Source organism: Hemiscyllium ocellatum, chromosome 6, assembly GCF_020745735.1.
Source record: "Hemiscyllium ocellatum isolate sHemOce1 chromosome 6, sHemOce1.pat.X.cur, whole genome shotgun sequence".
Classification (NCBI taxonomy): Eukaryota; Metazoa; Chordata; class Chondrichthyes; order Orectolobiformes; family Hemiscylliidae; genus Hemiscyllium; species Hemiscyllium ocellatum.
In genome coordinates, this window is record NC_083406.1 from 55,600,836 (window position 1) to 55,613,538 (window position 12,703).

Sequence of the window (12,703 nt, forward strand, 5' to 3'; positions counted from 1 at the left end):
AAACCTATGCCCTCTATTTCTGGACTACCCCACTCCAGGAAAGATACCATGTCTATTTACTCTATTCACGCACCTCATGATTTTATAAACTTCTATAAGGTTACCTCTCGGCCTCCGACACTCAAGGCCAAGCCTCTTCCTATAACTCAAACTCTCCAACCCTGGAAACATATTTGCAATTTTTTTCTGAACCCTGTCAAAGTTTCACAACATCTTTCTGATAGGAGGGAGATGGGAATTGAACACAATATTCCAAAATTGGCCTGACCAATGTCCTCTACAGTTGCAACATAACCTCTCAAGTCCTATAATCCATGCTCTGACCAATATAGGAAAGCATACCAAACACCTTCTTCCCTATCCTATCTACCTGTGACTCTACATTCAAGGAACTATGAATCTGCACTCCAAGGTCTCATTATTCACTAACACTCCCCAGGACCTTACCATTAAGTGTATAAGTCCTGCCCTGATTTGCCTTTCCAAAAAATAGCTCCTCACATTTGTCTAAATTAAATTCCATCTGCCACTCCTCTGCCCATGAGCTCATTTGATCAAGATCCTTTTGAACTCTGAGGTAACCTTCTTCAGGTGGAATTTGAATTTGACAAAAGAAAATCTGGAATTAAGAATCTACTGTTTATTGCTAGAAAAATCCATTTGGTTCACTATTATTACTTAGGGAAGGAGATCTGCCATCCTCACCTGGTCTGGCCTATGTGTGCCCCCATAGCCACAGACCCTTAACTCTGAAATGGCCTAGCAAGCTACAACAATCGCCATAAAGTCTCAACAAGGAAATGAAATTAGATGGATCACCTGACATCGACCAAGACATCAGAAATGACAATAACAGAGACAGCCCTGTTGACCCTGACATCTCATTCTTATGAACATCTGGGCTCATGCTAGAACAGTCTCATAGACTAGACAAGCAACAGTCTGTTACAGCCATACTCATTATACCTTACAGACACCACCATCGCTATCCCTATATATGTGCTGTCTCTCTGGCAGGACTGACCCAGCCCAGTTTGAAGCACAGCGGATTACAAGCAAAAGGGATTTGCCCTGGGAGTCCTCAGCATTGATTCTGGACCCCATTACGTCTCATGGCTTCACGTTAAACATGGGCAATGAAATCTCTTGCTGATTACCACAGACATTCCTCCCTTAGCTGATGAATCAATAATTCCCATTTTAAAATCATTTGGAGGAAGCAGTGAGAACAGGAGGGCACAAATACAGTCTGGGTGGGGATTTCAATGTCCATCAAGAATAGCTCGATAGCAGCATTACAAATCAAGCTGGTTGGGTCTGAAAGGATATAGCAGCTAGACTAGGTCTGCAGCAGTAGGTGAGAGAATCAACAAGAGGTAAACACAGTTTAGACCTCATCCTTACCAATTTTCCAGCTGCAGGTGCATTTGTCCATGACAGTATTGGTAAGAGTGACCACCGTGCAATCCTTGTGAAGACTAAGGTCCACCTTCACATCGAGAATACCTTCCATCATGTTTTATGGCACTATCATCATGCTAAATGGGATCTAGCATCTCAAGACTGGATATCCATGAGGTGCTGTGGGCCATCAACAGCAGCATAATTGTACTCCAGCACAATCTGTCCCTCAGCCAATTATCATCAAATCAGACAGTCAAAACTCTGGCTCAATGGCGATTGCAGACAGTATACAGAATCAGCATCAGGTCTAAAAATTAGGTATCAACCTGCTGAAGTTACAAAACAGGACTACATGCATGTCAAACTGCACGAGCAGCAAGTGGTAAATAGAATTAAGCAATCCAATAGTCAATGTATCAGATCTAAGTTCTCCAGTCCTGCCATATCCAGCCATGGACATTTAAGCAACTGTCCAGAAATATCCCCATTCTCAATAATGAAAAGAGCCCAACACTTCAGTACCAAAAATAAGGCTGAAGCATTTATGGCAAACAGCAGCCAAAAGTGTCAAGAGGACAATACATTTTGGCCTCCTCTAGTGGTTACCACCAGTACTAATAATAATCTTCAGCCAATTCAAAACATTGTGTATGCTGTGAAGACATGGATGAAGGCACTAAATACTGAAAGGAAATATGCCTTGGCAATATTCTGGCAATTGTGCTGAAGACTTGTACTCCAGAACATGCCATTCCATCAGCCAATCTCTTCCAGTACAGTTACAACGCTGACATCTATCCAAAAATGTGGAAAATGGCTCAGGTATGTCCTGTACAAAAAAGCAGGACAAATCCAACCTAGCCAAATGCTGCCCCATCATTTCACTCTCAATCATCAGTAAAGTGATGGAAGTTGTTATCAATAGTGCTAGCAAGAAGTACCTCCTCAGCAATAACCTGCTCATCGATTCTCATTTGGGTTCTGCCAAGGTCACTCAGCTCCTGATCTCATTAAAACTTTAGTGCCAACCTGGACTAAAGGGCTGAATTCCAGCGCTGAGGTGAAAATGATATCAAGATGGCATTAGGGAGTCTTAGCAAAACTGGAATCAATGGGTTTGGGGGGAAAACTCTGCTGGTTGGAGTCAGACCTGGCACGTAGGAAAACAGTTGTGATTTTTGGATGCCTGTAATCTCAGCTCCAGGACAGCTGTGCAGGAGTTCCTCAGGGTAGTATCCTATGTCCAATCATCTTCAGCTGTTTCAACAATGTTTTTCCTTCGTCATAAGGTCAGAAGTGAAGATTCTCACAGATGATTGAACAATGTTCAGCATCATCATAGATTGTTTCAGTATCAGACAAGTTATGTTCAAATGCAAAATGCTCGAGCTGTCAAGTGGCAAATAATATAAGCACCACCCAAATGCCAGGAAATGACCATAACTAATAAAATATAATCCAACCATTGCTTCTTGACATTTAATAGTGTTGGCATCACTGAATCCCCACTGTGATCAACTTTAGGGTTACGATTGACCAGAAACTCAACTGAATTTGCCACATAAACACAGTGGCTGCAAGAGCAGCTCAGGAGCTAAGAATATTGCAGTGAGCAACTCACTTCTGGCTCCCCAAAGCCTATTCACCAACTACAAGGTACAAGTCAGGAGTGTTACGGAATATTCTCCACTTGACTGGATGGGTAGAGCTCTAACAACACATAAGAAACTTTACATCATTAAGGACAAGGGATAGGATCTATTTATATTTGGAAGAGAATGGGCTTATCAGTGATAGGCAACATGGTTTTGTGCAGGGGATTGTGCCTTACCAACTTAATAGCGTTCTTTGAGGAAGTGACCAAGTTGATAGATGAAGGAAGGGCTGTAGATGTCATATACATGAACTTTAGTAAGGTGTTTGACACGGTTCCCCATGGTAAACTAATGGAGAAGGTGAAGTCACGTGGTGTGCAGGGTGTTCTAGCTTGGTGGATAAAGAATTGGTTGAGCAACAGAAGACAGAGAGTAGTAGTTGGAGGGAGTTTCTCAAAATGGAGAAAGGTGACCAGTAGTATTCCGCAGAGGTCAGTACTGGGGCCACTGTTGTTTGTGTTATATATCAATGACGTGGAAGAGGGCATTGTTGGTCTGACCAGTAAGTTTGCAGATGACATGAAGATTAGTAGAGTTGCAGAATGCATAGGGGACTGTCAAAGAATAGAGGAGAATATAGGTAGCCTGGAGAGTTGGGCGGAGAAGTGGCAGATGGAGTTCAAACCGGCAAATGTGAGGTGATGCATTTTGGAAGGTCTAATTCTGGAGTGAACCATACTGTAAACAGAAGAGTCTTGGGAAAAGTTGATGGGCAGAGACATCTGGGAGTACAAGTCTATTTTACCCTGAAGGTGGCTGCACAGGTGGATAGGAGTGATCAAGAAGGCATATGGTATGCTTGCCTTCATTGGATGGGGTGCCATGTTAAAATTGTACAACACTTTGGTTTGGCCACAATTAGAATACTGTGACAATTCTGGTCAATACATTACCAAAACCGTGTGGACGCTTTGGAGAGGGTGCAGAAAAGGTTTACGAGGATGTTGCCTAGTATAGAAGGTGCATGAAGGATATGAAGAGGAGTTGAGTAGGTTAGAATTGTTTTCATTAGAAAAAAGGAGATGGAGGGGCTACCTGATTGAGGTCTACAAAATCATGAAAGGTATAGACAGGGTGGAGAGAGATAAACTTCCTCCCAGGGTAAGGGATTCAATAATGACGGTCATGTGTTCAAGTTGAGAGGAGGGAAGTTTAAGAGGGAAACACACAGAAAGTACTTTACACTGAGGGTGGTAGATGCCTGGAATGTGTTGCCAGAGGTTGTAGAGGCAGGCATGATAAATTTATTTAAGGTGCGTCTGGACAGATGCATAAGTAGATGGGGAACAGAGTGGTACAAATGCTTAGGAATTAGGCGATAGGTTTGGACAGTGGATTTGGATCAGCACATGGAGGGCTGAAGGGCCTATTCCTGGGCTGTACATTTTCTTTGTTCTTTGTACAAAGCAACCACTGAATGGCAGTACATCTACACATTCCACCACTATACTAGCTACCAGATGCACTACAGAAATTCATCAAACATCATTAGGCAGCATTTTCCAAACCCATGACCACTTCCATCTAGAAGGACAGGTGCAGCAGATACATGGGATCACTGCCATCTGCAATGCCCCTCCAAGGCACTCATCATCGTGACTTGGAAATATACGTTATTCTTTCACGGTCACTGGGTTGAAATCCTGGAATTCCCTTCTTAAGGGCATTGTGGGCCAACCTACAACACGTGGACTGCAGCAACTGAAAAAAAATGTAGCTCAGCACCACCTTATCAAGGGCAGTTGGGGACAGGCAAGAAAAAAATGCTGGCCAGCCAGTAATACCCGCTTCCACAAATGAGTTTAAAAAGCAGCCCGGGTTTATACCCGTTTAAATGACTCCTATTGAAGTGGAAACCTTTTTTTAATATTAGACTTGGAAAATATAGGAAGGGATAAATCACATCATATATGTATATTTTTAAAAGATAAAAAAGATCAAATATGTTGAAGTAGAAAGTCCAAATATCAAATAAGCAAATGATATGTGTAGGGCCTGTATCAGCTTCAAAGATGATATGGTTGAATATTGCTGAAAACAAAAGACACATTTTGTCAAACCTTTTTATTCAAGGTTTGTGTGAAGTTTTGTCGCTCAGGTGCTCATTGTTGTGATTCTGTTTGCCGAGCTGGGAATTTGTGTTGCAGACGTTTTGCCCCGTGTCTAGATAACAACCTCTGCTTGGGAGCCTCCTGTGAAGCGCTTCGGTGATGTTTCCTCTGGCATTTATAGTGATTTGTATCTGCCACTTCCGGTTGTCAGTTCCAGCTGTCCGCTGCAGTGGCCGCTATATTGGGTCCAGGTCGATGTGCTTGTTGATTGAATCAGTGGATGAGTGCCATGCCTCCAGAAATTCCCTGGCTGTTCTCTGTTTGGCTTGTCCTATAATAGCAGTGTTGTCCCAGTCAAACTCATGTTGCTTGTCAACTGCGTGTGTGGCTACTAAGGATAGCTGGTCGTGTCGTTTCGTGGCTAGTTGGTGTTCATGGATGCGGACTGTTAGCTGTCTTCCTGTTTGTCCTATGTAATGTTTTGTGCAGTACTTGCATGGGATTTTGTATACTACGTTGGTTTTTCTCATGCTGGGTATAGGGTCCTTTGTCCTGGTGAGTTGTTGTCTGAGAGTGACTGTTGGTTTGTGTGCTGTTATGAGTCCTAGCGGTTGTAATAGTCTGTCTGTCAGTTCAGAAATGGTCTTAATTTATGGTAAAGTGGCTAGTCTTTTGGGTTGAGACATGTCCTCATTCCGTTGTCTTTCCCTTAGGCATCTGTTGATGAAATTGTGGGGGTATCCATTTTTGGCGAATACATTGTAGAGGTGTTCTTCTTCCTCTTTTTGTAGTTCTGGTGTGCTGCAGTGTGTTGTGGCCCTTTTGAACAGTGTCTTGATGCAACTACTTTTGTGTGTGTTGGGGTAGTTACTTTATTAGTTCAGGACTTGGTCTGTGTGTGTGGCTTTCCTGTATACCTTTGTGGTGAATTCTCTGTTCGGTGTTCTCTGTACCATCACGTCTAGGAATGGGAGTTAATTGTCCACTGCAGCGGACAGCTGGAACTGACAACCGGAAGTGGCAGATTCAAACCATTACAAATGCTGGAGGAAAGATCACAGAAATGCTTCACAGGAGGCTCCCAAGCACTGAGGATGTCACCTAGACAGGGGACGAAACGTCTGCAACACAAATTCCCAGCTCAGCGAACAGAACCACAACAACCTTTTTATCTTGCAACCATTAGGACCATGCACAAAGTAAAGGCTTGGCAGTTAACAACCAGTCATTATTAACTAGTACATACTCTGCAACAGTACCTCTACTGGAGTTCACTCATCGACCAATCAGCACTCTCCACTCATACAGTATAAATGTCAGTTCGACTTTACATTGATACGCATAACAAATTACACTGTGGAATTCAAGACAAAAAAACTTATAAAAATGTGTCTTTTTGTAGCAATATTCATGCACATATACTACCAAATGGCAAACAATACAATTACTCAAATTTGGTTGCAAAGCAGATACAGATTATAATTGAAATGAGTATTTGGATTAAATGATCATGACACTTCAAAAGAAAACTTGGGTCCCTTTAATTTGGGACTTGCATTATTAATGTTTTTGGTAATTTCATTTTATATAAATGTGATAATTGGTTGCAAACAAAACATAACTGATCTGGTCAAAGGCATTTGATGAGTACTCATCATGAGAAAAAAAGAATAATTGCACAACACCAGGTTATATCCTCAGTGGTGGTCTGACTGCAAAATTCTTAATAAATCTGCTGGATTATAACCTGGTGTTGCATGATTTTTTTAACTTTGCCCACTCCAGTCCAACACTAGCTTCTCCACATCACAGAAAAAGAATGTACCTGCATTTTCTAGTGTACTTTCAATCTCTAAAATTAATAAATATTTTGACTAAGACACTTGGTAGTTACTTTATGGATGTCCTTATTCTTATACAGGTTATTTACAACAATCTCAAATACACTAATGTCAGTACAGTAATTCTTTATGAGCCCTATACACTGAATGAATATAATAATATAATAGACAAAGTGAACATTTGGCTAATACATTAACATAATATACTAATATTTAAATGTTAATCACTAACAAGGAACTGTGGCTGCATATACAGGATAACCAAAACGGAGAGATGAATTATCAGTATCCAGAGAAAATTCAAATATATGGCATCAGACATTTGCAGAACCTTTATATTTTCTTAAATTAATGTTTGTATTTGCTCATCTTATTTCATAATGAATACCTCAATGAAAGGGGTAAAAATCTGCAGGATTCTGAAGCATCACCTTTTGAAACTGGAAAATGATTCCTTCTCTAGCACATAGTCCCTGATCTCAGTGATGAAAACTTTTACAAAGATGAAAAATCCTTAATAAAGAAATATAATATCAACATGATATAAATGGCCATATTAATACCAAATAATTCTGACTTTAGAAACTGTATAAGTGAGAGCATCAGAAAATTATTGAACTAGACAAAACACGTGATTTCAGAGACTTTATGGGAGTAGCGATACCTTCTCTGGAACAGTTCTGGCCACAAGCTGTCTGATAAACATAGAACATCTCTCGGGCTTGCTTCCCAGCTTGAAGTGGGGTCAGATAGGGGCACAAAGAGGAAGGAAAGGAGAAAAAAATAACAGGAAAGAAAGGATTGAAGAAACAAAAAAGGACATTGATGGGAAACATAAGTTAGAAAGAGAATTCAAGAAAGTTAGGATGTAATTTTAGCATTTTGATTTGACATTTACCATAACCATATCATGAACATCCATCTAAGAATAGCATAACATGCAAGAATTTATCTTTAACTATGCTTTTTGCTTAAAGGTCATTTCTAACTGTAGATAAATTGTTCAAAAAACAAATTGTACTCAAAATTTTAAATGTGAATGAATTCACTTTGTGCCAAGAGTGAATTGAGACAACTGAAATTGTTTTTTTTAAAAAACTGTAATTTTGACACCTCACAATTTGTCAAAACATTAAGTTTTTGTAGAAAATGATTCTATTGGCATTGACAACTTTCTGAAGTGTCCATTCGTCACGGTGAAGTTTAGATAATGGTCGTTAGGCTGGTCAGTTGGACCTTCTAGGAAGGATCACTACTTTGTCACCATTGTTGAGGACACAATTTTGTTTAACACACATCCCTCCAATTCAGAGGAATTGATTCTCATGATACTGCTTCAGCTGTGCTTAACTAACTTAGGACTAAGTTAGACTAAAATCAAGTCCAGGATATTTTGGTTGATTTCCTTCGGTACTATACCAGGCTATGCATTTATTCTTCAGGCCATCAGGAAAGATCACAATGTTTTCAGGTTTCTGATGTGTTTTTCATAGTTCTCCTTTTACACAATCCACTCTGTCCTGAAGGACCCACTATATGCTTTGCAATAACTTAAATAAGTTATTAGCAAACAGATAATGTTCAAATAAAAAAGTAATATAATTTCACTGATAAATGCTATTAACGAAAGAGCTATTGATATAACAATTCTACTACAGAAACCTCTCCAATTTGTTTGAAGAATAACTCAAATCACATTTCCTTCTAAAACAGATAGGCAAGGTAAAATAAAGATGGTTATATTTCACTGCAGCCTTGATGATAATGCCAGAGGAGAATAATAGGTTTGCATGCCTGACAATCCAGCTGATGTGGAGAGATAGGAGGCTCACCTGCGATAAAAGAACAGTAACAGGTATATCTCCAACAAAAATAACTTACAGAAATACCCCTTTTTGTGATTGAGACAATTTACCATTAAGTAAAGAGATATAGATATGTAAATGTAAAATTAATCACACCAAACTCTTTAAATAGCCTGTTTTCCTGTCTTCAAATTTGGAACACATCATTTTGGTGAGTAACAAGTTAAAAACATTCAAAGTTTGGGAGAAGATTTGTAGCTCGGGCGATCGTTGTTGTGGTTCTGTTCGCGGAGCTGGGAGTTTGTGTTGCAAACGTTTCGTCCCCTTTCTAGGTGACATACTAAGTGCTTGGGAGCCTCCTGTGAAGTGCTTCTGTATGTTTCCTCTGGCTTTTATAGTGGCTTGTCTCTGCTGCTTCCGGCTGTCAGCAGCGGACAGCAAGAACTGACAACCGGAAGCAGCAGAGACAAGCCACTATAAATGCTGGAGGAAACATCACAGAAGCGCTTCACAGGAGGCTCCCAAGCACTGAGGATGTCACCTAGAAAGGGAACGACACAAACTCCCAGCTCGGCGAACAGAACCACAACAAGTTAAAAACATGTAAAATGTGACAAACAAATGCTAAAATCAATGAAGAGCAGAACATGTAAGTAACAGGTTATAGAGTCATTGAGTCACACAGCATGGAAACAGATCTTTCAATCCAACTAGTCCACGCTGACCACATTCCCAATATAAACTGGTCCCACGTGCCTACATATCCCTCCAAACCTTTCCTTTTCATGTACTTATCCAAATGTCTTTTAAATGTTGTAAATGCAACTATATCCACCACTTCCTCTAGCAGGTCATTCTACACACAAATCCACAGGGGAAACTTCTTTTTACACAATGTCCTATTTAAAACTTTCTCCTCCCACCTAAAAATATGACCTTTGGTTTTGAACACCCCCACCCAAGTGAAAAGATCCTTGTTATTCACCTATCTTTACTCCTCAGCCTCCTATGCTCTAGTGAAGAAAAGTCCTGACCTATCTAGCCTATTTTTATAACTCAAACCTGCACTGTTAAATATTTTCTGAACTCTCTCCAATTTCATAATATCCTTCCTACAGCAGGTGACAGAACTGCACTTGGTACTCCAGAAATGATCTCACTCATATCCTGTACCACCCCAATATGACATCCCAATTGCTACATTCAAAGGTCTGAGCAATGAACGTAAGAGTGCTAAATGCCTTCTTAACCAACCTGTTGATCTGTGATGCCAATTTCAAAGAATTATGTGCCAGTACTCTTAGGTCTCTTTGTTCCACAACACAACTCAGGGCCTGACCATTAATTGTATAAGTCCTGCCCTTGTCTGCTTTACCTAAATGCAATACCTCACATTTAACCAAATTAAACACTTCTTGCCATTCCTCAACCCACTGACTGAATTGAGCAAGATCTTTGTAATCTTAGATACCATCAATTTCACTATACCATCAATTTTGCTGTCATCTGCAAATTTACTAACCATGCCTCCTGTATTCTCATCCAAACAGGGTTCTGTCAAACCATTTTAATATGATACAGTACAGAGCTATTATTCTGCTTTTAAAAGAATAAAGACTTTTGAAGCTAACATTACAATTCAAACTCTAATAACAATCAAAATGACACCCTGTGGTCTTAATTAAAGAAATTACTTAACGGAAATAAATTGAGCAAACCAAATGAATATGTAAATTCCATTTGGGTCACATAACATCTTCAATTCTAATTGTGACTATCCTCATTTTTGGGAAGATTCCCAAAATGAACTGACATGGTTAATTTTGCAAAGCTGCAATGTAAGTCTGAAATCCTGTCTGTTTGAATACTAACAAATCACATCCTTAGATAATTTTTAGTGAGTCATGGAACCAAAGCATGTTAATTCTATCAACCTTGTGACACAATGCAATTGAATGCACTTCAGTTTAGAGAAAGATTTTTGAAACAGTAAATGAACACTACCAGGTAGCTCATTAAACACTTTCTTCATATCAAATAATAAATAATATTTTCAGTTGAGTCTTTGGAATAAAAATATAAATACAAGTTAAATGACATATAGGCTTGGAATACAAACAAAAACAAAGTTTCAAAAAAGTGCATGAAATTAATAGGTAACTCTAGAAGTTTTCAAAAAAAGTAAAGCACAAAATACTAAAAAGAGAAAAATATGAAGATGTAAATTCTTTCCATGCCAAGCAAGTATGCTAGATATCCCAGGTTATTTACTAACAAATGATCTGAGTGTCTAGACTGGAGTTACTAGACAAGGAGTGCAAATGTTACAGGTAATCTAATGTAATGAATATCTTTAAGTGACCAATATTGTTAGTCATTGCATACCAGATTTACCAAACTTGATACAAAATCTAGTATATGTATTTTGCAGAGCTCAGTTACATATATTTCTGCCTTTATTTCTCAGATCAATTACACAATGCAACTTAATTCAGAATGAGCAATCGATTGAATTTAATTATTTATAGGGAAATTATCAGCTGGAAGACTGTTTGTAATAACAACTCAAAAGTCACAAAATGCATTTACTTAAATACTTCAAAAACATATGGAAATGATATAAATCTCTTAAATATGGTTCAATGAAAGCAATCTTACAACTAATGGCAAGTTTGGAGCATCCAAAGCTAAGCAATAGAAAATTTAAAGATTTAATTGGGTCAGAGTCATAGAGTTATACAGCATGGAAAAAGACCCTTCGGTCCAATTCGTCCATCCGACAAGATATCCTAAACCAATTCCAGCATTTGGCCCATATTCCTCCAAACCCTTCCAGATGCCTTTTAAATGTTGTAACTGTATCTGCCTCTACCACTTCCTCTGGCAGCTTGTTCCATATATGCACCCACTCTCTGATTGAAAAAGTTGCCCCTCAGTGCCCTTTTAAATCTTTCCCCTCTCACCTTAAACTTATGCCCTCTAGTTTTGGACTTCCTTACTCCACTGAAGCAAACTTGGCTATTCACCCTATTCATGTCCCTCGTCATTTTATAAACCTCTATATGGTCACTCCTCAGCCTCTGACACTCCAGGGAAAAAAAGACCACAGCAAATTCAACCTCTCCATATAGCTCAAACTTTTCAAGCCAACAAAATCCTTGTGAATCTTTTCTGAACAGTTTCAATTTTCACAAAATCTTTCCTTTGGCAGGGAAACTAGAATTGAATGCCATATTCTAAAAGTGGCTGGACCAATGTCCAGTACATTGCAACAATGACATTCCAACTCCTAGACTGACCAATGAAGGCAAGATTGCTAAATATCGTCTTCATCACCCTGTCTACCTGCGATTCCACTTTCAAGGAATTATGCACCTGCACCCCTAGATCCCTCTGTTCAGCAATTTAAAAATAGAGCTGTTTAAAAATGAGAATAGGAATCGATTCTGGGATTCCATGTTACCATTCCCAGCACTGACATGTACTATTGTGGAATAATGGCATGGGTAGCAAGCCACCCACACCCTTCATACCTCATCTGGCTGGTTCCACTTTAGTTGTAAACATCTTCCAGCTACCCCATAATTTTTATGGAGTGAATCTGGCTTCACCATAAATTCACAGCCCCTCAGAGGAATAGAAAACCAACATCTGGATTCAGGGATCTTTTAGGTAAGTTAATTTGTAAAAAACCTTATCAATGTTCTCTTACTAAACTGGGCAAAGGCCAATTATATCAAAATTAGGCTGGAGATCGGAAATGTGGATTGGACACAGCTATTTGAAGGGAAGTCCACGTTTGATGTGTGGGAGGCTTTCAAAGATAGGTTAAAGATAGTGCAGGATAGACATGTCCCATTGAAGGCAAAGGATAGGAAGGGCAAGATTCATGAACCGTGGATGACAGGAGAAATTGTAAGACAAGCCAACAGGAAAAGGGAAGTGTA

At 39.4% G+C, this 12,703-nt stretch overlaps 1 protein-coding gene across 1 annotated transcript in view; it reads right to left on the reverse strand.

Annotated features, from left to right (window-relative positions):
• Positions 1–12,703, reverse strand: part of LOC132816926 (protocadherin Fat 3-like) — a 575,577-nt gene that overhangs the window by 208,346 nt on the left and 354,528 nt on the right. The window contains exon 6 of the mRNA XM_060826951.1: positions 7,616–7,684. Within this exon, the coding sequence (XP_060682934.1) occupies positions 7,616–7,684 (69 nt within the window). The remainder of the gene's footprint in view (positions 1–7,615; positions 7,685–12,703) is intronic.